Here is a 27,921-nt window from a genome sequence, read left to right on the forward strand (position 1 = left end):
TAAAACTCCTAACCCTTAACCCTAAACCATAACCCTAACCCTAACCCTAACCCTAACCCTAACACTAACACTAACCCTAACCCTAACCCTAACATTAAACCTAACCCTGGGTTTCACCCTAGACCATGGCCTAACCCTAGGCTTAGGCCTAGCACAAGGCCTAAAGCTAGGCATAAAATTCCTAACCCTAAACCCTAAACCCTAACCCTAACCCTAACCCTAACCCTAACCCTAACCCTAACACTAGGCCGAGGCCTAAACCTACGTCTAGGCCTAAACGTAGGACTATACCAAGGCCTAGGCCTAACATTAGGCATAAACCTAGGCCTAAAATTCCTAACCCTAAACCCTAAACCCTAACCCTAACTGTAACCCTAACCCTAACCCTAGCCATAATCCTAACCCTAACCCTAACCCTAGGCCGAGGACTACACCTACGTCTAGGCCTAAACGTAGGACTATGCCTAGGCCTAGGCCTAACACTAGGCATAAACCTAGGCCTAAAAATCCTAACCCTAAACCCTAAACCCTAACCCTAACCATAACCGTAACCGTAACCGTAACCGTAACCCTGACGCTAACCCTAACCTTAACCCTAACCCTATTCCTAAGCCTAGTCCTAGGACTAACCCTAGGCTTAGGCCTAGCACTAGGACTAAAGCTAGGCCTAAAATTCCTAACCATAAACGCTAAACCCTAACGCTAACCCAAACCCTAACCCTAACCCTAACCGTAACCCTAACCCTAACCCTAACCCTAACCCTAACCCTAACCCTAACCCTAACCCTAGGCCTAACCCTAGGCCTAGGCCTAAACCCAGGCTTAGGCCTAACACAAGGCCTAAAGCTAGGCCTAAAATTCCTAACCCTAAACCCTAAACCCTAACCCTAACCCTAACCCTAACCCTAACCCTAACCCTAGGCCGAGGCCTAAACCTACGTCTAGGCCTAAACGTAGGACTATGCCAAGGCCTAGGCCTAACACTAGGCATAAACCTAGGCCTAAAAATCCTAACCCTAAACCCTAAACCCTAACCCTTACCCAAACCCTAACCCTAACTGTAAAACTAACCCTAACCCTAACCCCAACCCTAACCCTAACCCTAGGCCTAGGCCTAGGCCTCGGCCTAGGCCTAACCCTAAGCTTAGGCCTAGCACAAGGCCTAAAGCTAGGCCTAAAATTCCTAACCCTAAACCCTAAACCCTAACCCTAACCATAACCCTAACCCTAACCCTAGCCCTAATCCTAACCCTAACCCTAGCCCTAGGCCGAGGCCTAAACCTACGTCTAGGCCTAAACGTAGGACTATGCCTAGGCCTCGGCCTAACACTAGGCATAAACCTAGGCCTAAAAATCCTAACCCTAAACCCTAAACCCTAACCCTAACCCTAACCCTAACCCTAACCCTAGACCTAACCCTAGGACTAGGCCTAACCCTAGGCTTAGGCCTAGCACAAGGCCTAAAGCTAGGCCTAAAATTCCTAACCCTAAACCCTAAACCCTAAACCCTAACCCTAACCGTAACCCTAACCGTAACCCTAACCGTAACCCTAACCGTAACCCTAGACTTAACCCTAACCCTAGGCCTAACCCTAGGCCTAGGCTTAACCCTAGTCTTAGGCCTAGCACAAGGCCTAAAGCTAGGCCTAAAATTCCTAACCCTAAACCCTAAACCCTAACCCTAACCCTAACCCTAACCCTAACCCTAACCCTAACCCTAACCTTAGGCCGAGGCCTACACCTACGTCTAGGCCTAAACGTAGGACTATGCCTAGGCCTAGGCCTAACACTAGGCATAAACCTAGGCCTAAAAATCCTAACCCTACACCCTAAACCCTATCCCTTACCCAAACCCTAACCCTAACCGTAACCCTAACCCTAACCCTAACCTTAACCCTAACCCTTACCCTAACCCTAACCCTAACCCTACCCTAACCCTAACCCTAGGCCTAGACTTAGGCCTAGGCAAAAAACCTACGTCTAGTCCTAACCGTAGGTCTACGCCTAGGCCTAGGCCTAACACTAGGCATAAACCTAGGCCTGAAAAACCTAAACCCTAAACCCTAACCCTAACCCAAACCCTAACCCTAACCCTAGGCCTAGGCCTAGGCCTAGGCCTAAACCTACGTCTAGGCCTAAACGTAGGACTATGCCTAGGCCTAGGCCTAACACTAGGCATAAACCTAGGCCTAAAAATCCTAACCTTAAACCCTACACCCTTACCCTTACCCAAACCCTAACCCTAACCCTAACCGTAAACCTAACCCTAACCCTAACCCTAACCCTAACCCTAACCCTAACCCTAACCCTAACCTTAACACTAACCCTAGGCCTAGGCCTAACCCTTGGCTGAGGCCTAGCACAAGGCCTACAGCTAGGCCTAAAATTCCTAACCCTAAACCCTAACCCTAACCCTAACCCTAACCCTAACCCTAACCCTAACCCTAGGCGTAGGCCTAGGCCTAGGCCTAAACCTACATCTAGGCCTAACCGTAGGTCTAACCCTAAGCCTAGGCCTAACACTAGGCATAAACCTAGGCCTAAAAATCCTAACCTTAAACCCTAAACCCTAACCCTTACCCAAACCCTAACCCTAATCCTAACCCTAACAGTAACCCTAACCCTAACCCTAACCCTAACCCTAGGCCGAGGCCTAAACCTACGTCTAGGCCTAAACGTAGGACTATGCCTAGGCCTAGGCCTAACACTAGGCATAAACCTAGGCCTAAAATTCCTAACCCTAAACCCTAAACCCTAACCGTAACCCTAACCCTAACCCTAACCCTAACCCTAGACCTAGGCCTAGGCGTAAACCTATGTCTAGGCCTAAATGTAGGACTGTGTCTAAGACTAGGCCTAACACTAGGCATAAACCTAGCCCTATAATTCCTAACCCTAAACCCTAAACCCTAACCCTAACCCTAACCGTAACCCTAACCCTAGGCCGAGGCCTAAACCTACGTCTAGGCCTAAACGTAGGACTATGCCTAGGCCTAGGCCTAACAATAGGCATAAACCTAGGCCTAAAAATCCTAACCCTAAACCCTAAACCCTAACGCTAACCCAAACCCTAACCCTAACTGTAACCCTAACCCTAACCCTAACCCTAACCTTAACACTAACCCTAGGCCTAACCCTAGGCCGAGGCCTAACCCTAGGCTTAGGCCTAGCACAAGGCCTAAATCTAGGCCTAAAATTCCTAACCCTAAACCCTAAACCCTAACCCTAACCGTAACCCTAACCCTAACCCTAACCCTAACCCTAACCCTAACCCTAACCCTAACCCTAACCCTAACCCTAGGCCGAGGCCTAAACCTACGTCTAGGCCTAAACGTAGGACTATGCCTAGGCCTCGGCCTAACACTAGGCATAAACCTAGGCCTAAAATCCTAACCCTAAACCCTAAACCCTAACCCTAACCCTAAACCTAACCCTAACCCTAACCCTAACCCTAGGCCTAGGCCTAGGCGTAAACCTATGTCTAGGCCTAAATGTAGGACTGTGCCTAAGCCTAGGCCTAACACTAGGCATAAACCTAGGCCTAAAATTCCTAACACTAAACCCTAAACCCTACCCCTAACCTTAACCCTAACCGTAACCGTAACCCTAACACTAACCCTAACCCTAACCCTAACCCTAACCCTAACCCTAGGCCTATGCCTAGCCCTAGGCCTAAACCTGCGTCTAGGCCCAAACGTAGGACTATGCCTAGGCCTCGGCCTAACACTAGGCATAAACCTAGTCCGAAAAATCCTAACCTTAAACCGTAAACCCTAACCCTTACCCAAACCCTAACCCTAACCCTAACCCTAACCCTAACCCTAACCGTAACCGTAACCGTAACCCTAACCCTAACCCTAACCCTAGGCCTAACCCTAGACCTAGGCCTAACCCTTGGCTTAGGCCTAGCACTAGGCCTAAATCTGGGCCTAAAATTCCTAACCCTAAACCAAAAACCCTAACTCTAACCCTAACCCTAACCCTAACCCTAGGCCTAGCCCTAGGCCTATACCTATGTCTAGGCCTAAACGTAGGACTATGCCTAGGCCTAGGCCTAAAACTAGGCATAAACCTAGGCCTAAAAATCCGAACCCTAAACCCTAAACCCTAACCCTAACCCTAACCCTAGGCCTAACCCTAGGCCTAACCCTAGGCCTAAACCTACATCTATGCCTAACCGTAGGTCGAACCCTAAGCCTAGGCCTAACACTAGGCATCAACCTAGGCCAAAAAATCCTAACCCTAAACCCTAAACCCTAACCCTAACCCTAACCCTAACCCTAACCCTAACACTAGGCCTAGGCCTATGCGTAAACCTATGTCTAGGCCTAAATGTAGGACTGTGCCTAAGCCTAGGCCTAACACTAGGCATAAACCTAGGCCTAAAATTCCTAACACTAAACCCTAAAACCTACCCCTACCCCTACCCCTAACCGTAACCGTAACCCTAACACTAACCCTAACCTTAACCCTAACCCTAACCCTAACCCTAACCCTAGGCCTATGCCTAGCCCTAGGCCTAAACCTACGTCTAGGCCCAAACGTAGGACTATGCCTAGGCCTCGGCCTAACACTAGGCATAAACCTAGGCCTAAAAATCCTAACCTTAAACCCTAAACCCTAACCCTTACCCAAACCCTAACCCTAACCCTAACCCTAACCGTAACCCTAACCCTAACCGTAACCCTAATCTTAACCCTAACCCTAGGCCTAACCCTAGACCTAGGCCTAACCCTTGGCTTAGGCCTAGCACTAGGCCTAAATCTGGGCCTAAAATTCCTAACCTTAAACCAAAAACACTAACCCTAACCCTAACCCTAGCCCTAACCCTAACCCTAAACCTACTTCTAGGCCTATACCTATGTCTAGGCCTAAACGTAGGACTAGGCCTAGGCCTAACACTAGGCATAAACCTAGGCCTAAAAATCCTAACCCTAAACCCTAAACCCTAACGCTAACCCAAACCCTAACCCTAACCGTAACCCTAACCCTAACCCAAACCTTAACCCTAACCCTAGGCCTAACCCTAGGCCTAGGCCTAACCCTAGGCTTAGGCCTAGCACAAGGCCTAAAGCTAGGCCTAAAATTCCTAACCCTAAACCCTAAACCCTAACCCTAACCGTAACCCTAACCCTAACCCTAACCCTAACCCTAGGCCTAACCCTAGGCCTAACCCTAGGCCTAAACCTACATCTATGCCTAACCGTAGGTCGAACCCTAAGCCTAGGCCTAACACTAGGCATCAACCTAGGCCAAAAAATCCTAACCCTAAACCCTAAACCCTAACCCTAACCCTAACCCTAACCCTAACCCTAACACTAGGCCTAGGCCTATGCGTAAACCTATGTCTAGGCCTAAATGTAGGACTGTGCCTAAGCCTAGGCCTAACACTAGGCATAAACCTAGGCCTAAAATTCCTAACACTAAACCCTAAACCCTACCCCTACCCCTAACCCTAACCGTAACCGTAACCCTAACACTAACCCTAACCCTAACCCTAACCCTAACCCTAACCCTAGGCCTATGCCTAGCCCTAGGCCTAAACCTACGTCTAGGCCCAAACGTAGGACTATGCCTAGGCCTCGGCCTAACACTAGGCATAAACCTAGGCCTAAAAATCCTAACCTTAAACCCTAAACCCTAACCCTTACCCAAACCCTAACCCTAACCCTAACCCTAACCGTAACCCTAACCCTAACCGTAACCCTAATCTTAACCCTAACCCTAGGCCTAACCCTAGACCTAGGCCTAACCCTTGGCTTAGGCCTAGCACTAGGCCTAAATCTGGGCCTAAAATTCCTAACCTTAAACCAAAAACACTAACCCTAACCCTAACCCTAGCCCTAACCCTAACCCTAAACCTACTTCTAGGCCTATACCTATGTCTAGGCCTAAACGTAGGACTAGGCCTAGGCCTAACACTAGGCATAAACCTAGGCCTAAAAATCCTAACCCTAAACCCTAAACCCTAACGCTAACCCAAACCCTAACCCTAACCGTAACCCTAACCCTAACCCAAACCTTAACCCTAACCCTAGGCCTAACCCTAGGCCTAGGCCTAACCCTAGGCTTAGGCCTAGCACAAGGCCTAAAGCTAGGCCTAAAATTCCTAACCCTAAACCCTAAACCCTAACCCTAACCGTAACCCTAACCCTAACCCTAACCCTAACCCTAACCCTAACCCTAGGCCGAGGCCTAAACCTACGTCTAGGCCTAAACGTAGGACTATGCCTAGGCCTCGGCCTAACACTAGGCATAAACCTAGGCCTAAAAATCCTAACCCTAAACCCTAAACCCTAACCCTAACCGTAACCCTAACCCTAACCCTAACCCTAACCCTAAACCTAGGCCTAAGCCTAACCCTAGGCCTAACCGTAGGTCTAAACCTAGGCCTAGGCCTAACACTAGGCATAAACCTAGGCCTAAAAATCCTAACCTTAAACCCTAAACCCTAACCCTAACCCTAACCGTAACCCTAACCGTAACCCTAACCGTAACCCTAACCCTAGGCCTAACCCTACGCCTAGGCCTTACCCTAGTCTTAGGCCTAGCACTAGGCCTAAAGCTAGGCCTAAAATTCCTAATCCTAAAACCTAAACCCTAACCCTAACCCTAACCCTAACACTAACCCTAACCCTAACCCTAGGCCTAGGCCTAGGCCTAGGCCTAGGCCTAAACCTACGTCTAGGCCTAAATGTAGGACTATGCCTAGGCCTCGGCCTAACACTAGGCATAAACCTAGGCCTAAAAATCCTAACCCTAAACCCTAAACCCTAACCGTAACCCTAACCCTAACCCTAATCCTAGGCCTAGGCCTAGGCCTATACCTACGTCTAGGCCCAAACGTAGGACCATGCTTAGGCCTAGGCCTAACACTAGGCATAAACCTAGGCCTAAAAATCCTAACCTTAAACCCTAAACCCTAACCCTAACCCAACCCCTAACCCTAACCGTAACCCTACCCCTACCCCTACCCCTACCCCTAACCCTAAACCTAACCCTAGGCCTAACCCTAGGCCTAACCCTAGGCCTAACCCTAGGCTTAGGCCTAGCACTAGGCCTAAAGCTAGGCCTAAAATTCCTACCACTAAACCCTAAACCCTAACCCTAACCCTAACCCTAATCCTAACCCTAACCGTAACCCTAACCCTAGGCCTAAACCTACGTCTAGGCCTAAACGTAGGACTATGCCTAGGCCTAGGCCTAACACGAGGCATAAACCTAGGACTAAAAATCCTAACCCTAAACCATAAAAACCTAACCCTAACCCTAACCCTATCCCTAAACCTAACCCTAAACCTATCCCTAACTCTAAGCCTAACCCTAATCCAAGGCCAAGGCCTAAACCTACATCTTGGCCTAACCGTAGGTCTAAACCTAGGCCTAGGCCTAACACTAGGCATAAACCTAGGCCTAAAAATCCTAACCTTATACCCTAAACCCTAACCCAAACCTAACCCTAACCGTAACCCTAAACCTATGTGTAGGCCTAACCGTAGGTCTAACCCTAGGCCTAGGCCTAGGCCTATGCCAAACCCTAGGCCTAGGCCTAACCGGAGGTCTATGCCTAGGCCTAGCCCTAACACTAGTCCTAAACCTAGGCCTAAAAATGCTAACCCTAAACCCTAAACCCTAACCCTAACCCTAAGCCTCACCCTAACCCTAACCCTAACACTAACCCTAAGCCTAGGCCTAAACCTAGGCCTAAAAAACCTAACCCTAAACCCTTAACCGTAACCCTTACCCTAACCCTAAATCCTAACCTTAATCCAAACCCTAATGCTAACCCTAAAACTATTCCTAACCCTAACCCTAACCCTAACCCTAACGCTAGGCATAATCCTAGGCCTAAAAATCCTAACCCTAAACGCTGAACCCTAACCCTAAGCCTCACCCTAACCCTAACCCTAGGCCTAGGCCTAGGCCTATGCCAAACACTAGGCCTAGGCCTAAGGGGAGGTCTAGGCCTAGGCCTAGGCCTAACACTAGGCATAAACCTAGGCCTAAAAATCCTAACCCTAAACCCTAAACCCTAACCCTAACCCTAAGCCTCACCCTAACCCTAACCCTAACCCTAAGCCTAGGCCTAAACCTAGGCCTAAAAAACCTAACCCTAAACCCTTAACCGTAACCCTTACCCTAACCCTAACCCTACCCATTAATCCTACCCCTAATCCAAACCCTAATGCTGACCCTAAACCTATTCCTAACCCTAACCCTAACCCTTACCCTAACCCTAACCCTAACCCTAACGCTAGGCATAATCCTAGGCCTAAAAATCATAATCCTAAACTCTAAACCCTAACCCTAACCCTAACCCTAGACCTAACCCTAGGCCTAGACCTAAACCTACGTCTAGGCCTACCCGTAGGTCTAACCCGAGGCCTAGGCCTAAGACTAGGCATAAACCTAGGCCTAAAAATCCTAACCTTAAACCCTAACCCTAACCCTAACCCAAACACTAACCCTAACCCTAACCCTAACCCTAGGCCTAACCGTAGGTCTACGCCTAGGCCTAGGCCTAACACTAGGCCTAAACCTAGGCCTAAAACTCCTAACCCTAAATCCTAACCCTAACCCTAACGCCTAACCCTCACCCTAACCCTATCCCTAACCCTAACCATAACTCCTAACCCTAACCCTAACCATAAACATGATCCTAACCCTAACCCTAAACCTAATCCTAACCCTAACCCTAAACCCTACTAATCCTACGACTAACAGTAACCCTAACCCTAACCCCTAACCGTAAGCACTAACCCTTACAGCTAACCCTAACCCTAACCCTAAACCCTAACCCTAAACCCTAACCCTAACGTTAACCCTAATCCTAATACCCCTAACCTTAATGACCCTAACCATAATAACTGTAACCCTAACTCTAAGCCTACCCTAAACCAACACCAACCCCCTAAACCCAACCCCCTAAACCTAAACCCTACTAAACCTACCCCTAACCCCTAACCCTAGCCCTAACCCTAGCCCAACCCTAACCCTCACCCTAAACCTAAACCCTAAACATTAACCCTAACCCTAAACATAACCCTAACCCTAACGCTATCCCTATCCCCTAACCCTAACCCTAAACCTAAACCCTAACCCTAACAATAACCCCTGACCCTAACCCTCATGACCCTAACCCTAATGACTCTAACCCTAATGACCCTAACCCTCACCCTAAAACCTACCCTTAACCCTAATAGCCTGCCAAACCTAACTTTAACCGTAACCCTAACCCAAATGCTAACCCTTTTCCTTTAACAGTAACCGTAACCCTAATGGCAGGGGACCTTAACCCTAATGACCCTAAACCGAACTATAACCCTAACCCTAAACCTAATCCCTAACCCTTAACCCTAACACTAACCGAACCCTAACCCTAAAGCTAACTCTAACCCTAACGCTAATGCTAACCCTAACCCTCACCCTAACCCAAATGTCGGACCCTAACCCGAACCCTAACAGCAGAGCAAACCCTAACCCTTACCCTAACCCTAACCCCTTACCCTAACCATAACAGAGCTAGCACTAACCCTAACCCTTACCCTAAAACCCTAACCCTAAAACTCTTACCCTAACCCTAAAACCCTAACCCTAACCACATCCCTAAAACCCTGACCCTATCCCTAACTGTGGAGCTAACCCTAACCCTAACATGTGCTAGTACTCCTTTTATTTCTTCTACCATCTCTCCCCGTTCACCACTTAGATCTCTCATATTCATTTCCCCCTTTATTAATTTCACTTTCACACAATGATGAACAGTTTTTCCCCCTTTTTTCTTTCATTCCCTCATTCTGTGTTCTCTTTTTATTCCTGTCACCCACTCACTGTGGTACCATTAACACTTTATGTCACTTGCTCATTTCTCTTGCATTGCCCCTTACTTTCTCTTACTTGCTAATTGCTGTACTGTTCCTGTTTTTTCACTCCCAGTAACTGTTCCCTTATAACTTCTTTCAATCATGCATTCGCACACTGTTTCCCCTTATGTCACTCTCTCACTCTCCATTCTCCTTTTTCAGTCACTCACCTTCCCTGTCACTCCCTACCTTTATTTTTCTCCATCTCCATGTCCCGTTATTTCTCTAAGTACATCTCTGTCTATTCCCCCTTTATTGTACTCTTACCATTGCTTTATTGCACTCTTTCACAGATTGGTGTATTCATTTCACCCTCTTATTCATATATGCTTGTTTTCCTTTATTTTTTCCATGCATACTATTACTTACTTCATCTTTTTTCCCCACTTTCAGGCATTAATGCACTGAGAGGGACAGAAAAGGAAGGTGGGAGAGAGAAGGTTGGGGAGCAAATATACAGTAGGAAATATAGGAAAGGTCCAGCAATTGAAGACTGCATCTACCACTGTGTCCCTGCCACAAGCAGGGTCATACAAAAGCCTGACGGTTAAGGACTATACTCCTAGCATACATTACAGAAAAACATTGCCAAGTGGAACACTGGCAGCCAAAGACTACACCTACCAGCATACCCGTGGAACTAAAATCCTAGTAACGTATGACCCCACAGAAGACATATACCATACCATACCCCCAAAAAACACAAGCTCCAGATCTGACAGCTGCACAACACATACTAAAGCTGCCACCACGGCCAACAGAGTCCCTCCCTGCGATACACTTTGCATCACCATGCCCAGGACTTCCACGACCCCAGGAACTCCTGCTCACACGCACCTCCCTCCTTGTCACCTCCTTCCTTGTCACCTCCCTCCTTGTCACCTCCTTCCTTGTCACCTCCTTCCTCCCTCCTTGTCACCTCCTTCCTTGTCACCTCCCTCCTTGTCACCTCCTTCCTTGTCACCTCCTTCCTTGTCGTAGCCCCAGCACTTCTCAGTTACATCACCACACTACGAGATTTCTCTCTTTCTGGACCCAGCTTGACTGCCCCAAGCAGCAAAGAGGCTACAGGGCGGGCGGAGAACCGAGTGCACACGCCGAGCCGCGACCGTCCCTCCGCACAGCCAGGAGCCCTGCGGCCTTTCCTCGCACGCCGGGACGGCACGGCGGCAGCTGCCAGCGGGCTGCCGCTACCCGCGCCCGGGAACGCAGGGCCACGGCCAAAAGCCCAACGCTTACCCCTGTTTTCAGTGCCGCCATACAAACCTACTGGAGCAGGTGCACTACTGCTCCCAGACGTACTGCAATCGCAGGACGATGCGCGGAGCAAGGAAAACAAACTCCGTATCCAACCCCAAAAGGCCGTTTGATATACAGTCCCGCCGCCCCATCCCATCAACGACAGGTAACATAATAGATTTATCTCACTCGAGCTTCGCAAAAAAGCGGAGCTCTCACGTATGCCTCCCACCCGCCCCACCCGGTCCCGCACACACCACCCCTACCGCATGGCCACTATGACAACCGCCCGCCCCGCACTCCCGATGCTGAACCCGACGCCTCGCCGCGCCCTTCAGCCGCTTCCGTCGGAACCGCGACCCCGCCGCGCCCCAGCGCCGCTCCGTCGGGGCCTCCCAGCGGCCCGTTCGGGCCCCCGCGCGCCATATTAGCAGAGCTCCGCGCTAGATTTGCATGCCCCGCCCCCGGCACCGCCTCTCCCTCCCCACCGCCCACCAGCTGCGTGACCCGCCCACGAAGCCCCTGCGCCCCACCCCTGCGCCACGCTGATTGGCGCTGCTCGCCCCGCTATTTGCATTCGCCCCGCCGCTAGGAACTGGCTCGCTAAAAGGATTCATCAGCAGAGGTGGAACTGAAGAGTTTTGGTCAGCTGCAGACAGTAGCGAGTGCTGTGATGCTACTGCGCATGTGCAGAGCTCGTTGCTGTAGCACTTTATTTTAGCCACCGGGTGGCGGTAGCGAGCTCTGCAGGAGTGATGTGCACGTGCAGACCTGGGCGCTGCAGTACCGCCTCTTGGTCATCGGGCGGCAGTAGAGAGGCCGGCGGCGTTACTGCGTATGCAGTACCCCTGCACCCGTACAACCTGGCGCTGCAGTACCCCTCTTTGGTCATCGGGCGGCAGTAAAGCGCGCAGTAGTGCTATTGCAACCCGGGGCGCTGCACTTCAGCGCCACCGCGACCCCACCGTGAGCTCTCCTGCGCTATAGATCCTCCGCAGGTCTACCAGGGCCACCCAGAGCCCTCTAGCTACCCAGGAAAGCCTCCCAGTGACTGCCTGTGTCGTCTAGGATGCCCTAGAAGCCTTCCAGGGCACTCTAGGAACCCCTCGGGGCCTTCAGGGGTTCGCAGCTTCTCTGGGCTTTGTCTGCCCCAGGTTCTCTCTTCCTGCAGCCTGTGAGGGAAGGCCCCGTGGAGCAGGACTGTGGGCCCTCATGCTGTAGCACAAATCCCCATATTCTGTAGTGTGGCAAGAATAAACGGCTCTGGGTGTTGTGTTCCTAAAGAGAAGAGGGCTGCCGGGGGGGGTTGGCCCTTGGCCCTTCTGGGCTCAACCCTTTTAGCCCCCTCAGCACAGAGCTGTGATGAGCTGGGGCACAATCCTGCCCCATTGCAAATCTGTCATAGGTCCCCACCATCGCAAATGAGCTCCAGGGCCTTGAAAACCCATGGGGGAGGGTTGCAAAAGTGCAGAGCCAAAAGCGCTGAGCCAAAAGGGCTGCCCCTGCACAAAAAAAGGGCCCCTGTGGAGCGGGAGACACTGGCCCGCGCACAGCCCTAAGTGGGGGCTGCCCCGCTATGGGGAGGATGCACCTACCCATGTGGTCATGCTCGGCACCATGTTGGGTGATGTTTCTGCGCCTGCTCCTTTCTGCCTAGCCCCACCTTGGCTGGTTAAACAGGTTTGAAGTCCAGACGGAAAAAAAAAATCAGAAGCATTTCGCAAGCTCGCTGTCCTGCAGCTGCCGCTGCGCAGCTCCGCACCCCATGGCCCCCTGCCCTTCTCCAAGTAAGTGAGGGGAGCCTGGTGTCCCACAGGGCTGGGGGTGAGTGGGGTTGGGAGAGGGGAGATGGAGGTGGGCAGGGAGCTGCTTTAGCCATCCTCAGATCGAACCCCTCACTGCTCTATGCCTCCGTTTCACCATGCTTGTGGCCAGGCCAGGACTCTTTCCAGGCATGCATAGGGGAATGTATCAAAGAGGGAGAGGGGGGGGGTTTCGTGGCAGGAGGCTCCTGTGCCCACAGCCAGCAATGCCTGGAGCAGGTAAGAGACCGGGATCCCCTGCCCAGAGGGAACAATGGGAGATTTCTGCCTGAATCTCCTGGTACCCCACAGCAAGTGGCAACTGACCCGCCTCCTGCGCTTCCCCCCAAAACCCAGATCAGTCCCAGCCACAGGAGGCAGCAAATCTGGCCCATCCTGGCATTAGCTGTGGTTCCCGGATGTGGCCCCGTTGGCTCTCCCCAAATATCTGTACTTGGCTGATGCTGGCATGGGATGGAGCTGTGGGTGGAGGTGGTTGCATTGGCCAGGCAGGATCCCATTTCCCCAAGCCCATGGCTCATCCCCAGCCAGGAAACCTAGAGTGTTTTGCGGGGAGGAGGGCAGTTCCCAGGCTGTCCCTGCTTTGCAGATGGAGTTTGTGCCTCATGTTGTTACTGGGGCTGTGTGAATGACCCCAAACCTCTCAGTTCTGTTGTCTTTTTGTCTGTCTCCGTTCTTGCGCAGGGTAAAGCCAGAAGGGATGGGAGCCTAGTCTCTTCCTGACACCCCAAAACAAAGGAGAGCGTCTCACCAGTCCCCAGCTGCATCTCCAGTAGCACCAAGCCAGCCCCCCTCATGGCTGCTGCCGACCCCATACTGCCCCCAGAGGAGGTGCCTTTGCTGGAGCTGGGGAAGGTGGCCCCGGCCACCCCCCTTGACAAGGTGCCTCCAGCCCCAGATGAACACGCAGGGGATCCCAATGCCACCCTGCTGTGGGACCAGTGCCAGCACGGTGGTCGGGGCCAGAAGGAGCCTACGGAGACTAAGAGGCGCTCAAGTCCTGAGGGGGGCCGTGAGGATCCCGAGGAGGCTGCTCCTGTGTGCCCCCCAGCTGAATCTAAAGATGATGAAGCCCATGGGCTGCCTGTGATGGCGGCCCACGTCTTCGTGCCCATCAACCCGCAGTGCATTGAGCGGAAGAAGCAGTCCACCCCGTGGCCCCAGAAAGAGGGCAAGGGAGGCTGCGTCCCCCACGGGGACAGACCCAACGGCCTCCGCCAGAAGCAGGTCTTCCTTCCCGTCAGCCCCTTGCGCTACAGGGACCCAGCAGGCTTCGAGGGGCTAGTGGCTAAGCCATCAGCTGAGAGGTCATCGTGCCCATGCATCAGGGACTGCAGTGCCGATGGCCTCAAGGCTATGGCCTCGGTGGTGGGGGCCCTGTTCCTGTGCCCCTGCCTCATCTACGGGGCCTATGTCTTCCTGCCCTTTGATGCTCCGCTCCTGCCCACCATCAGCGCCCGCCTGGTCTACACGCTCCGTTGTGCTGCCTTTGCCACCTTCCCCATTGTCTTGGGTGAGCCACAGGGCCAAAGTGCCCAGCCCTGGGCTGTGTTAGCCCCGGGGGGGGCAGGGCTACAGGGGGTGGTGGGTAGAGTCGGGGCTGGTCTCTTTGCCTCTCCATTGCTCTTGCCAGGAGCAGACAACCATTTTTCTTATCCTCTTTCTCATCCTGCTGCATCTCCCTGATCCTCCCCGCAGCCCTTGGGCCCAACACGGCTTCACCAGGTGCCTGCTCAGCCCCTCTCTCTGCCCCGCAGGGATGATTGTCAGCGGCATCTCCCGCCTCTGCTCCTCTGCACTGGAGCCCTTCGGAGAGCTACAGCAGGAGGTGGAGATCCACCGCACTTACGTCTCCCAGTCCGTCCACCTCTTCATCCTCTACTTCTTCAACATGGCTGTGCTGGCCACTTACCTCCAGCAGGAGGTCCTCAAGCTCATCCCCCTGCTCACAGGGCTCTTTGCCATCTCCCGGTAAGTGTCCCTTTTCTCCTCCCTGGGTTGCGGCAGTTCCCAGCATGGAAATGGGGTGCTTGGCTTGTGCAACCCCCCCACTTCAGCAATGCCTCAGCTGGCTGATGACAGCCAGGAAAGCTTGTGCGGGGCAAGGGTTGCTTCATCCCTGCTCCATCCCTCATCCTGCTTCCCACAGCAGCCATACCCGGCAAACTCTTGCTGAGCCCGGTACCCTGAGCCAGGTGCCGGCCCCAGGACATCTCCCTCACTGTTCCCCCATCTACCTGCCCTCTCCAGGCTGATCTACTGGCTGTCATATGCCATTGGTCGCTCCTTCCGTGCCTTTGGCTTCAGCATGACCTTCCTGCCCCTCCTGGCCATGCTGCTCTGGAACCTGTACAGCATGTTTGTCCTAGAGCCTGAAAACCTCCTTGCTGTGGCAGCGCCAAAGTCCGAGGACCGCTCCAAGGAGGGCGGGGCCAAACTCCGGTACTGGGGCTGAGGGAGCCCCAAGGGGACCAGGTGCCAGATCCCTGAGGTGTGGAGGGACTGAACCCTCCTTGCTGCCCTGCCCTGAAGGTGGAGGTAGGGGGATAGACAGGACCCCTGCTCCCTGCCTGGACCTAGTAAGGCCCCTGGGGTTGATATGGTTGAGTTGTAAAGCCTTCTTCATGGGGAGTTTCCTGCAGGTGGACAAATGACACCCCAGGCAAGACCCAGGGAGCACAAGGACCTGTTCCTTGAAGATGGTTAGGGCAGGATTTGCTGGACTTCCTCCTGGAGCTGGCTTTGCCCAATAAAGCCCTTCAACTGAGCGGCTGTGTGTGCCTGTTTTGGGGAGGGAGAGTTAAATTCCACGCGGGGCGGGGGGGGGGGGGGGGGGGGGGAGTCTCCCCCTGCTGTCCATTTCCCAACACTGTGACTGCCCCATCCCTGCACAGTGACATGGCCAGTCCCACCCAACTCCTTCCTCCTCCACCTCTTCCTCCTGGCAGGGGTTCAGCACCCAGCTCACAAACCAGTCTGCCGGGTCGGAGACAGCTCTGCCCCTGGGACAGACGCAGTGAGAGGCTGGGACGGGTCAGGCAGCCACAGGCGTGCTGCTGCCTGGGCTGGAACAGCCAAATCCACCCGCCTGATGGGATTACAGCCTGCACCCCGCTGGGGCTTGAGTGCTGAGCCCCACCCTGTAGCCCTTTGCAAGCATAAGGGGACCCCTGCACATCCAGCCCTGTATAAGCCTGGTTGTCGTGGCTCTCTGACTCTCAGACATAACCCAAAAAAACAGCTATAAAAATCCCCCAAATAAAGGGGAAGCCCCTTCAGCTCTAGATCTTGCCAAGCATTTGATTTCTCCAGCCTCTCATCCCCAGCTGTGGTACCATGGGAGCAATTCACCCATTGCAGCCCTACCAAGCTGGAAAAGGGGAACAGCCTGACTCTTTCAAATGTGCTTTGGAACAGGGCTATGGCTTAGGGCCTGGGCTCATGCTGACCCCATGGCTCATAGTCAAAACCACCCTGTAACAACCATGAACTGCTACAGATTAGGAGCCTCCCTCCTCTCAGAGGTGCTTTCATACCTTGGCTCCTGCTGTGAGCTGCAGCACCGTTCCTTTAATCCCCACAGGGCCCCAGAACTCATCCCACTTTCCCATAGTGCAGTGTTTCCCCAGGAAACCACTCTTAGAAATCCCTTTTATTTGGTCAAAGACAAGTCAGTGACTGTGAACACAAAAACCCAGCACACTTCTAAGTGATGTGGTGCCTCCACAACCACCGAGCAGCCCCGGATCATGCAGGTCCCACAGCTTCAAGCACACGGAGAGCACCTCCAAGCTGGTCCTGCAGAGCCCAGACAGGGTTTAAGCAACGGCAAGGCCAGATCAGCCTTGGACCTGAGCTCAAGCAGCTGCTGCAAAGCAGCAGCGAGTTTCCTTCTTGTGCCAGCAGCCCTCACCGAGGCCAGCACAGCACGAGGCTCCCACTCAAAGTGGGGATCAAGCAGTGTGTGATCCCCAGCTGAGCTGCCAGGGGGGCTGCACCAGGATGCCCCCAGCACAGCAGGAAGCAGAAAGGCACCTTGCATGCTGTCAGAAGTAGCACCAGTCCCCAGCCCTGTCCTCCAGCCCTGCTCCTAGACTGGAGCCACTCAAGCAGCGCCTTGAGCACTCTGGAATTGGCACAGGACAGGGCACAGCCCATCCCTGCTGCTGCTTGGCTGCAGACAGGACACCAGTGGTCTCATCCCTTGGGATGATCTTTCCCTGGCTCAGAAAAACCCTGACCAACTCCCCCCAGTCACTGTCCTTGGCTGGGTGTATCAGGAAAAGACAGAGGAAGAAGTGTAATCAGATGCAGGATCTGGGCAGTAGGAGGGAGCCCGTCAGAGGGACATGTGACAGGGGCAACCACTGCAAATGTTGTCCGTGTCCCCTCTGAGCCTGAACTGCAGGGTGAGAGTGGAAAACGGAGAAGATTGCAGGCATTGGAGGCCCTGTAGCAGCAGTGGTTGCTTCCCTGGGGACAAGAAGGAGCCTGGAGGACTCTCCAGAGCCCACCCCACTCAGTTGATGGGCTCATACTCAGTGTAGCGTTTCCCCTGGGCGAAGAGAACCACGCAGCTGCCCACCACTAGCAGCACCATGGGGGTGCCCAGCGCCACGGCCATGATGGAGATGACCAGGGGAGAGAAGGTGTCCTTGGGGGGCTGCCCAAAGCCCAGCAGCGCAGACCTGCAGGAAGGAATGAGACACATCAGCCACAGCGATGGGGATCAGCTCTGCCCCATGGAGGGGAGTATCTGGGGCTTTCTATCCCAAAAGGATTTCTTGGCAGGATCCCACATGGAACAGTAGAAGGAGGCTGGTGGATGGTGATGGAATGGGTCAAAATGCAAGACTCCTTGCCATGGGATAATAGGAAAACAGGCTGTCAAAGTGAGATAGTTGCTAAACACAGAAACCCTCTAGCCTAGCAAATTCCCCAAATCCAAGCTACCAGTAGCAGGGAGAGCATCACTTTGGTGCCCAGGAGACTGCACTCACCAGCTCAGGTAGCGCTTTTCCTCATAAATACTTCCGTCCTCACCCCCAAAGGAGATGTTGACAGCACTGATTGTGTAGGTGCTGCCTATGCCCTCCCCGAAGTAGGCATGGACAATGCTGGACCTGGGCAGGGTCCAGTTGGCTGCTTTCAGGCTGCCGGAGCGGCACTGGATGCTGTCCTCACGCTTGGGGGCCTGCGAGCCATAGGCTGTCGCCTTCCACTGCAGGAAACTGAGCGCGGAGCTTTCATTTCGGGACTCAGCTACCAGGGAGAACATCTGGCGAGGGGAGAACAGGAGAGTGTCTTTATGCCAGGGCGACCGCAGCAGCGAGCAAGGCAGCAGGGGATGTACCCGCCCCCAATGGTCTCCCCGCACTCACCTCAAAGATGGTGGGAGTGTACTCATCGTCGATGGAGCGTGCCGAGCGCAGCCTCTGCACCACTCCTGCCTCTTCCACCGTGGCCATCTCCAGGGCGAACCATGAGTTGTTGCCCCGTGGGGCCGCCCCAGCAAGGACAAACTCCACTTTAGAGCTGTTTGTTGTGTGCAAAAGGCCGGGCAGGGTCCCATCGCGGCCACTGGTCTCGTAAGCTGTCACCTGCGGGAGAAATAGGTTGGAGGGACAGCATGATCCAGGGCTGGGACACCAAAGAGCAGTGTTCCTTCTCTAGAAGGTTTTTTGGACAGGGTATTCACTGGGTTCATCCCAGTACATCCCTCTGCGTGCTTACCCGAAACGTCAGGCTGCCGTTGGAGAAGCTGCCACTGGGGTCAGCAGCTGGGCCACCCACAAACTCGGCCGTCAGGGCAGTGTGGTTCAGGGTCCGATTGACACTGTCCCAGGAGAAGTTCGACAGGTCGTAGGTGGGGTAGAAGACCTCCTCCAGCGCGCTGGCCTTGCTGTACTCAAACACCTGGAGAGGAGGAAGGGGAGAGGGGCTGGAAGCTGCCAGCAGGTGCCGTGGACATTGTCACTTTGTGCTGTGGTCCGCGGAGCTGCCACTGCCAGCAAAGAGAGGAGGGAACCAACAAAGGAGGTGCCTTGGCAAAGCATCTTGAGGTGGCGTCGCAAGCCAGAGACAATCAGGGGAGGACACACGAGGCACCATTTAGCTGCAGTTGGGAAAACTGCAGACTGACCTGCTCTGCTGTAGGCACAACCCTGCACCTCTTGCACTGCAGGGCTGCTCTCCCAGAGCAGTGCTACAACCCCGGGCAGTACCTTGGTGAAGACAACAGCAGTGGAGTACACAACACTGCCAGCAGGCTCGATCCAAATAGCTCCGGCGGGAGCGGGCGAGAGCAGCTGGGTCCAGTTGATGCGCAGGGCGCTGCTTGTGCCCTCGGTGACCACCAGCAGCGCAGCGGGGGCCCCGATGCTGCTCCACACGTAGTGCAGGGTGTCGTTGGGCCCCACCGCCTGGACGTGCAGCAGGTTGACAGAGGAGCCGTTCCATCCGGGGTTGTACTGCATCAACACCTGCGGAGGAAGAAGAGGCCTCATCGGGAGGCTCAGTTCTCCAGCAGAGGCCGACCTGAAAGCCTCTGCTTGGCTGGAGAAAGGCACACAGGGCTGTCCCCAGCTTCCCCACGAACCCAGCGGGTGATGAAGCCCTGGCGCTGCCCAACGAGCGCGGTCAGCCTTGCGCACCCGCTGTGAGCCCGCCAGCTGCAGGGCAGTTTCCCCATTTCGGAGCCACTTCCCTGTCCGCAGCCGGGGCCCAGGGGGAAGCTTGGGACCACCGGGGCAGGCTCCCCCGGCCCCAAGCTAAGCCCGGGGCACGGCCCCGGCTCAGCCCGGTGAACCACGCCCCGGTGCCCCGGTTCCCTCCCTTTCCCACTCCCGGTTCCCCTCGCCCTTCCCCGGTCCCCGTGCCCCCGTGCTCCCCCCCGGTGCCGCCGTCACCTCCCGGCCGCCGGCCGCCGCCAGCAGCCCGGCCAGCAGCAGCAGCAGCCGCCGCATGGCTCCCTCCGGGGGCGGAAACTGGGACTAGGACCCGGACCGGGACCGGGACCGCGACCGGGACCGTGACCGGGACCGGGAGGGGAGAGGCCCCGGCCGCTCACGTGACAGTCCAAAGCCCTCCCCCTCTTAAAGGCGCCGCTTAAAGAAGGGTGCGAGGGAGGGCGAGAGCGGCCCTCAACCTCTACCCGTTTCCTCCCCACCATACACAAACTGCCCAAGCAGTGAAATCAGGTCTTTTATTGTTGAGGCAAAGAGCAAAGAGGAAGTACAGGGTAGACTTAAATTAAGCAGTGGTATCTCCACATGAGCACTTCATGGGACGTGTCGGCCCTTTTTCACCATATTCCAGGTTTTTTCCCCCACCCCTCCCACAAACTTCAAACAAATTCTTGGACTTTGCCCCAGCTCCGTCTCAGGACTGGGGAGAAACCACAGTGCTTCAGGGAGCTGCTTCTGGTGTCAGGACCATGCTGCCTGGTGCTTCGTTGTAGCAATGCAGCCTCTACTCCTGGGCGGCCTCTGTTGCTGCAGGCTGCTTGCTTTGCTCGTCACCTTTCTTTTTGTGCCCCGAAACAATGTCATCAATGCGGAGCAGGAGAACTGCAGTCTGCGGAAAAATACCATATCCAGGTCTAACCAAGAGCCCATCACGAAGAATAAAACACAATCCACGTAGCTTTCACAACAACAAACCATCTGCCTTCCTTCTGAGTGCCCACAGTGTTTTTGAAGAAGGGGAGCCTTTTAAGGTCAGATACCAAAGCACAGAAGCTCCCAGGACTGTTGACTGGATTCCAGCACACTGCTGGCACTAAATTTCTCAGCCCTGGCTCACACAGAACCACTCATCCTTGTGAGACAGTTAAGTTAGAGAAACAGGTAGGATGGAAAAGGGCACATTCCAGGCTCAGGCAACCTCTCCAAAAGCGATACAAGCTCCCACAGGTGTCGCATCCCTTCTGCATCCCCATCATACGCCTTTTGCATTAGTGAGCTGGCAAACGCCACACTCAGTTTGCAGCGCTTCTCCAAGCATCTGAATGCCTAAGCAGCAACATGCCCCACTCCAAAAGACAAGCTACAGAGGCTCACTTTTTTTTGTTGTTGTTTTTTGTTTTTTTGTTTTAAGTTTTAACTCCTCTTCTTACCTCTACTGCTGTTTTGTAGGTCTGCAATTTGACTGCTAAAGGCTCCCAGATCCCCAGGTCCTTCATATCAACTAAGGCTCCGGTCTCACCATTCACTCCCCACGTCTGGCTGCCCTCCTGGGTGTGTTTTGCCTGTAAGCACAGCGACAGGTCACTGCCAATCAAGTAGCAATTCACCTGCAAGAAACTCAAATTCATAGGCTCAAGAAAACAATAAGTAGTCTTTTTTTTTTTTTTTTTTTTTCCAATTTTGGAATTTACACAAAAGCATATTACCGAGCACTGCTTAAAACAATTGTATCAGAAATTACACTTGGTGATTCCTCTCTCTCATGCCATTCAATCTGACCACAAAGGAAGATTTTGATTTTGCTCACCCTCAGGGTTTTATTTTGATTTTACACTCTGGTACTTCAAACCAACCATTTAATTCCATTTTTGTGACTTCATGTTCTGGTGCAAGGCTTCAGTAAAAATGTTTGCAGCCCAGCTAATGCAAGAAAAAAATAGTCTTTCAATCACCTTGAGGGGATGGGTTACTTCAACAAAAGGCTTCCTTCACTGTAAAAGCCTACTGCAACTGCTGAAGGGCTACAACCTCAACAGTCTGAGGAGCTGCCACCTCAAGAGATACTGAAAAGAAAGGATCTGAGGGGCAGGACGATGAACCTCTGGGGGTAACTCCCTGGTGCATGCCTTACCCTAAGAGAGGTCAGCACGCGGATGGTACTAGCACCACAGTTCTGGATGAGTGTTCGGGGAATGACTTCCAGAGCTTGGGCTACTGCCCGGTAGGGCCACTGCTCCACACCTGTCATGCCTTTGGACTTCTCTGTCAGTGCGTGGGAAACCGCCATTTCGGTTGCTCCCCCTCCTGGCACCAGCTGCGGGTCGATGAGGACGTTGCGACACACCTGCATGGCATCCTGAAGGTTACGCTCTACCTCCTGTAGCAGGCACACAAGAAGATTTATTGGTTGTAGAAAATGAGCACAAGTCTGCTGGGCTTGTCCCTCCACTGTTTTGCCTTGTGGAGCACACAAGACGGGAATTCTTTCTCACTCCACAACCCAGAGGGAACTCACAAGGAAGTAACAACTTACTGACACTCGGAAGGTGGCAGGACAGGAGGGAAAAACATGTAATAACTTACTGCAAGGATTTCCTTGCTGGCTCCACGCAGAATGATAGTGCAAGCCTTGGGGTCTTTGCAATCCGTGATGAAGGCAAAATACTCATCTCCTATTTTTTTGACTTCAAAGAGCCTGGCTCCGGTTCCCACATCTTCCTCTCGCAGCTCATCAGTGCGACTCACAATGCGAGCTCCGCAGGCCCTATCACACAACCAACAGTTAAGCCAGATGCTCACAAATATGAACAGAGGAGAAAGAGTGAGATAAGAATGAAAACTCAGCGCCATAGACAGCAAGAATGAACTGTGGCACGGAAGAGAACATTTACCTGGCAATCCTGTTGTTGTCAGTCTTCCTCACTCTGCGGATTGCTGTGATGTTGGCTCTCATCAGGTAGTGCTGGGCCAAGTCTGAAATCAGGTTTGTGCAACTTCATTGATGAATCAGCAGTATTTATTTTATTTTTTATTTTTATTTTTTTGTTTACAAACTCTGTGTATCTTTAAAGTAGCAAGAAGGGAAAGGAAGTAGCCTAAATGTCACGTCTTAAACCAAGCTGCAAGGCAAAATTACAGTGCAGCTCTCCATGGTTTGTTAAACTCATCCTCACTTATGTTTTGATATAGTTTCCAAATGCTGGAAAAGCAAAGTATTATTATAAGCACCCATGTTCAAAAGAATGAAATCTAATACCTGCATTTCAGACCTATTTTCTAGAAAGATGACCAAAAAACAAACAAACAAAAAAACTACAATAAGGCCATGTTCAAAATTATTTTTTTTTCTTATTACTGAACAGTGTGTTTAACACAGTATGAACATTAAGATGAACTCAACTAAAGGAAGGATCATGAGTGTTATTACCAGAAATTCCTTTTTCTGTGATGACCAGATCTGGCTTCACTCTCATAAGATCCTCACAGATCTGCTGAATGTACTCTTCCTCCATCTGCAGGATGCGGGCAAAGTCTTCCTCCCGTGTTATTTCAATATCAGTCTGTATAGAAAGAAGTGTAAATATCTTGCTGTATTCATCCCAACCCATCACTGAGTTAAATACAGATCCTCTGGCTTAAGCTACCTCAACTCTCACAGGAAAGAGTTAGAGGGAACTGCACAACTAAAAATACTGATCAGATGAACTGACACCACGTCAGTTTAACACTAGCATTAATTAAGACAGATATTTGACTCTTGACATTCACATTACACAAAGCACTGTAGCTACTTCACAGTGAGTTAAACATTGTAGCCTCAGTTATTTTCTCTCTTTTTCTCCAGGGTACTGACTGATCCCAGGATCAGCAGAATTAAGCTATACATACAAAAGGTCTCTGAAAAGCAAGAAACATGGAGCCTTCTGCCCCTCATGCAGATAACTAGCTATCTGGATTTGTTCACCTCGCTAGTCTTAAATGAGAAGTTGCAGACATCCCTAACAGGACTTGCTTTACCTGGCTCTCTCCCTTCTTGTACTCTAGTGAACAATCCAGAAGGACAATGCGTGGATTCTTAATAAGGCGACGCATCCTGGGATGAGTTACATCTTTATTCACCATGATTCCACGCAGAACACATGAGTCTTCACTAAAGCCACCTGGAATCTGACAGACATAAGAGAGGGGGAACAAGATGAGTTAGTCTACTCTACAAAAATCTGTATATCCATGCTCTTGAAATTATCCATCCCATGTACTGAAAAAAGAAAGCTCTCCTGAGCAAGTATGATTTAACTCAGGTGATAACCTGAGTTAACGGTAAGAGCACACTAACTTAGGTCAAGTGAAAAGCCACTGAAGAACTTGAGAAACTGCTTACAACCTATTGTGTGGCAACGTGTGGTTGGAAGATGGAAACTGAAATAGTTTAAGTCATCTTTTTAAGCAGTATTCTGGAACTGTTGAAATAACTGCCCCTGTTTTCACTGTACCCCAGCAAGGCCGATAGCACAAAGTAAAATATCTCCCAGGGTTATGTTTGCAGACTTCAGATCAATAGCACAAAATTCTTCCCACTGCATTCTAGAAACACTTAATTCAAAATGAGAAAGAAGCACACAGATTAAAAAAAAAATAAAATAAATAAAACAAAATTAAAAAACCACACATTCAGGACATACCTTCTCTACTTTTGCATATTTTTTTATATCAATTTCTTTTCTGCCATTTTCCTCAAACTCCACAGTCTTAACAGCATCAAGAGCAATGGTACAGGCCAAGTCAGACCAGCGGTTTATTGCTTTGGTGTTTATAGCACTCTTTATTATTTTAAGCATCATCTCTCTGTTGTTCACATCCACTGGAGTGCTGAGAGAAAGTAAAAAGTCAATAGTAAACTAAGCATTATTCCAAACTACAATGTATTCATAATCCCAGTTCATCTCTCTCTAATTCTGTTGTTTTACCAACATGATTCCCTCAAGAATCATCTTTAAGCAAAGCCCCACATCCCTTCTCTCTGACTCCCACCAGCCCACACTTACCCAATTTTCTTTAGAATACCGATCATGTCATCCAAAGCCTTACGATAAGCCCCAATGATCACAGTTGGGTGCATCTGCTGTTCAAGGAAGTGTTCAGCAACAGAAAGCATCTCTCCGGCTAAGGGGAAAAATAAATACATACAAATTCCCTAGATTAGTTAGCAGAACAATTGGCAGCCAAGACTTGAGAAAAATATACCAGCCAAAAGTATCTGCTATCCATGCAGAGAGCTCTAACATCATCTATACCTTCTGTTATACTTGATTGTGCTGAACTGGGGAAAAGAACAATTTTTTGAAGCACGGAGCTGATCACTAAAGGGTCTAATGAACCTAGTACTCTTCATGGTCTAAAAACAACCCAACAAAAACCAACCAACCAACAAACCCAATTTTAGGGTTGGGAAATAACAAGTATCTGTCTCAGTAATGCATACTTACTGGGATCTGATAAGCAAACAAGACAAGCTTCAGCATTAACTTTCTATAAAAGGAACGTCTTATTCGTGCTCCTTACCAAGGATAATTACAGATGTGGTCCCATCTCCAACTTCTTCATCTTGAGTACGGCTAATTTCAATCATTGATTTTGCAGCTGGATGCTGGACTTGAATCTGTATGGATGCAAATGGTATGGTTTTGGTTCCACAATACTAAAGCTGAAGCTTCTTTCAACGGAACAAATACCTCCCATTTTAAATAATCAAAGGTATTCTGCCCAACTATAACACCAATATTTCTTCCTTTTTGAGGAGGAAAATAAGCGTTTGTATTTCATAGTATTGCATCCCCACAGTTTTCAAGGCATTACAATTTTTGTGATGCTATTTCCACAATACTCACACTAGAAAAGCAACGACAATTTCTTGGTCTAATCATTTAGCATGGTAAAATTAAGCATCTACTCAATAGGCTTTGATGCAAGCGATTATAACTACAATTACCAGTGAATTCCTACCAGTCTTATAAAGCCTCCATGAAAAATTACCATCCTGGGATCAAATGCACTTTTCCGAGGAAGAGCACTACCTAGAAGCATTTAATTCCTCTCCAATAAGCACCTTTTCTTGGTAATGTTTAATATTTTTTGGTTCTCAAAAGATAGAAGGCGAAATAACATAATGCCACTGGCAGCTATTTAACCATATCCCACAACATACTGACTCACAAGTTAAGCAAGACAATCCTTTAGGAGAAACTCACCTCTCTAAGGATAGCATTGCCATCATTGGTCATCACAATCCCACCCATGGGGTCCAAAAGCATCTGCAACCAAAAGAGAAGCAATATTTGCACTGACCTTTAGTAAGTGCAGTGTTTCTAGTCAGCAGCAGCACAGGGATCTCAGCAAACGTTCTTACCTTCATCATAGCTCTTGGTCCCAAACATGTTCGGATAATGTCAGCAATAGTCTAGGAGGAACAAAAGGAATTAGGCAAAACATGAAGGCATCAAAACATCTAAAACAGCCTTGAATAAACCCATAATCTACATGAAATAAGCAGCCACTGCAATGAATCTAAACAACCTGATGATTCCGCAATTGCTTAGATGCAGCGGAAGACAGGACTCGTGTGGAAATGAGAACCCAGGGATTATTAGAGCACTGGCATCACACTGAGTTAGTACTTAAAACAGATGCCAAAATTTAAACACTCTCAGACTTGGCAGAGAAAGAGGTTTTGATGGGTTAAACCCCTCCATGTGCAGTTACAACGAACATATTGGTTTTAACACTGAACATTCATTTCATATGGTCCTTCTACTCTGTTTTTATACACATACACACACACACGTGTCAAAAAATAATAAAAAAGTTGATTGACATCAGAATATGGTACCTTAGCAGCAGTGATGTTCCCAGTCTGGACTTTTCTTCCAGACTCACGTTTCATATTCTGACCTAAAGCACGCAGGAAAAAAAAAAAAAGCACAAATATAACCATCATGTAATCTTTCCAGAAAACCAAAGACTGAAACGGTGATGGTGACAATGGATCAAAGACACCCTCTCAGTCACACATACACAATATGCAGACAGTTCTAAATTAAGAATTTACAATAAATATTACAGCTGGTGTAAGAAAGCATACTCATAAAAGAGTATCAATGAAAAATAGTATTCCTGATTATAACAGGATACCTGATTAGCAACACATTCAACTGAAAAACTTGTACCCCTGAGATATAACCTCTTTCTCCACAAAACCAAGCAGCAGCGATTCACAAAAACCTGGAAAACCCCCTAAATCCTAGAGGCTGCTGCACAGTACCTTGCAGTCTACAAAATCTGTATGATAAGAAGAACTAGGATTTAGAATTCAGTTTTATACATCAGTAAATCTCAGCCTTTGGTACGTTTGAGCAGGCTGTAGCAGAGGCTCACAGGCACACTGGGGGATTTGTGTTACGTATTTAGCCTGGACGAAGAGAGGCTTAAGTCAGAATTACACATAAGAACTCCCCACAGATTTATAGGAAAGGATAAAAGCCTAAAAGCAGCACCGAAAGGACGGGAAGGGAGCCTGGAGCCACGGGGCCCCGGCTAACCCCGGGGACTGCGGGGAGCAGGGGCACGTCAGCCCCGCGGGGGCCACGAGGGGGTCGCCGGGCCCTGAGGGGACACAAAATAGCGGCGAGGGGGGAACTCACTGAGAACGAGGACGGGGCGCGGGCCCATCATGGCGGCGACGGCGGCGGGACCCAGAGCGCGGGGCCGAGGGGAAGCTTCTAGAGCGGAGCTCGCTCGCCCCGCCACGACAGCCTACCCCGAGGTCCGCCCCGCCGCGCCCAATCGCTGCCTGCGCGGCGGGCCCGGCGTCCAATCAGAAGGCGCAATTGAGCAGAAGGCGGGGTTTGCGCCTCCCGTCCCCACCCCTCGGTGGTTTCATAAAGCTCGGTTGAGAAGCAACCGGGCTGGCAGCGCGTTGGGAGGGGCCAGGCGGTATTGCGCATGCGCAGGCTGGCGGGCCGAGAGCATGGCAGGAAAAGAGGAGGGGTACGGCGCTCCGGGCGCATGCGCCAAGCGAAGGGGGCTATGGGAGGGGCGCGCTGCCACGGGGCATGCTGGGAGTGGTAGTCTTTGAGGGGTTGGTGTCACAGAAAATTATTAAGGTTGGAAAAGCTCTCCAAGCTCATCTGGTCCAACCGTCCCCCTACCACCAATGTCACCCACTAAACCATGTCCCTAAGCACCACGTCCAACCTTTCCTTGAAAACCCCCAAGGACGGTGACTCCACCACCTCCCTGGGCAACCCGTCCCAA

At 51.2% G+C, this 27,921-nt stretch overlaps 3 protein-coding genes across 3 annotated transcripts; 1 reads left to right on the top strand and 2 right to left on the bottom strand.

Moving 5' to 3' along the window:
* Positions 1-12,740: 12,740 nt before the first annotated feature.
* Positions 12,741-15,692, top strand: TMEM79 (transmembrane protein 79). Its single transcript, XM_040539266.1, has 4 exons — positions 12,741-12,889; positions 13,610-14,438; positions 14,683-14,896; positions 15,176-15,692. The coding sequence occupies exons 2-4, from the start codon at positions 13,721-13,723 to the stop codon at positions 15,378-15,380; spliced, it is 1,137 nt and encodes a 378-aa protein (XP_040395200.1). The 5' UTR covers positions 12,741-12,889; positions 13,610-13,720; the 3' UTR covers positions 15,381-15,692.
* An 870-nt stretch (positions 15,693-16,562) lies between these two features.
* On the bottom strand, positions 16,563-20,007 carry LOC121060694 (glycosylated lysosomal membrane protein). The gene is made up of 6 exons (XM_040538702.1): positions 19,834-20,007; positions 19,150-19,407; positions 18,659-18,841; positions 18,307-18,525; positions 17,926-18,203; positions 16,563-17,613 (listed from the first exon to the last, which is right to left on the bottom strand). Exons 1-6 carry the CDS (start codon positions 19,888-19,890, stop codon positions 17,445-17,447), a joined length of 1,164 nt encoding a protein of 387 aa, XP_040394636.1. The 5' UTR covers positions 19,891-20,007; the 3' UTR covers positions 16,563-17,444.
* Positions 20,008-20,114: 107 nt separating this feature from the next.
* CCT3 (chaperonin containing TCP1 subunit 3) lies at positions 20,115-27,615 on the bottom strand. Its single transcript, XM_040538701.1, has 14 exons — positions 27,309-27,615; positions 26,498-26,559; positions 26,018-26,068; positions 25,860-25,922; positions 25,174-25,270; positions 24,657-24,774; positions 24,294-24,480; positions 23,629-23,778; positions 23,039-23,171; positions 22,503-22,584; positions 22,195-22,375; positions 21,743-21,988; positions 21,042-21,173; positions 20,115-20,500 (listed from the first exon to the last, which is right to left on the bottom strand). The coding sequence occupies exons 1-14, from the start codon at positions 27,337-27,339 to the stop codon at positions 20,396-20,398; spliced, it is 1,638 nt and encodes a 545-aa protein (XP_040394635.1). The 5' UTR covers positions 27,340-27,615; the 3' UTR covers positions 20,115-20,395.
* Between the last annotated feature and the right edge of the window lie 306 nt (positions 27,616-27,921).

Source organism: Cygnus olor, chromosome 28 (genome assembly GCF_009769625.2).
Source record: "Cygnus olor isolate bCygOlo1 chromosome 28, bCygOlo1.pri.v2, whole genome shotgun sequence".
Taxonomy (NCBI): domain Eukaryota; kingdom Metazoa; phylum Chordata; class Aves; order Anseriformes; family Anatidae; genus Cygnus; species Cygnus olor.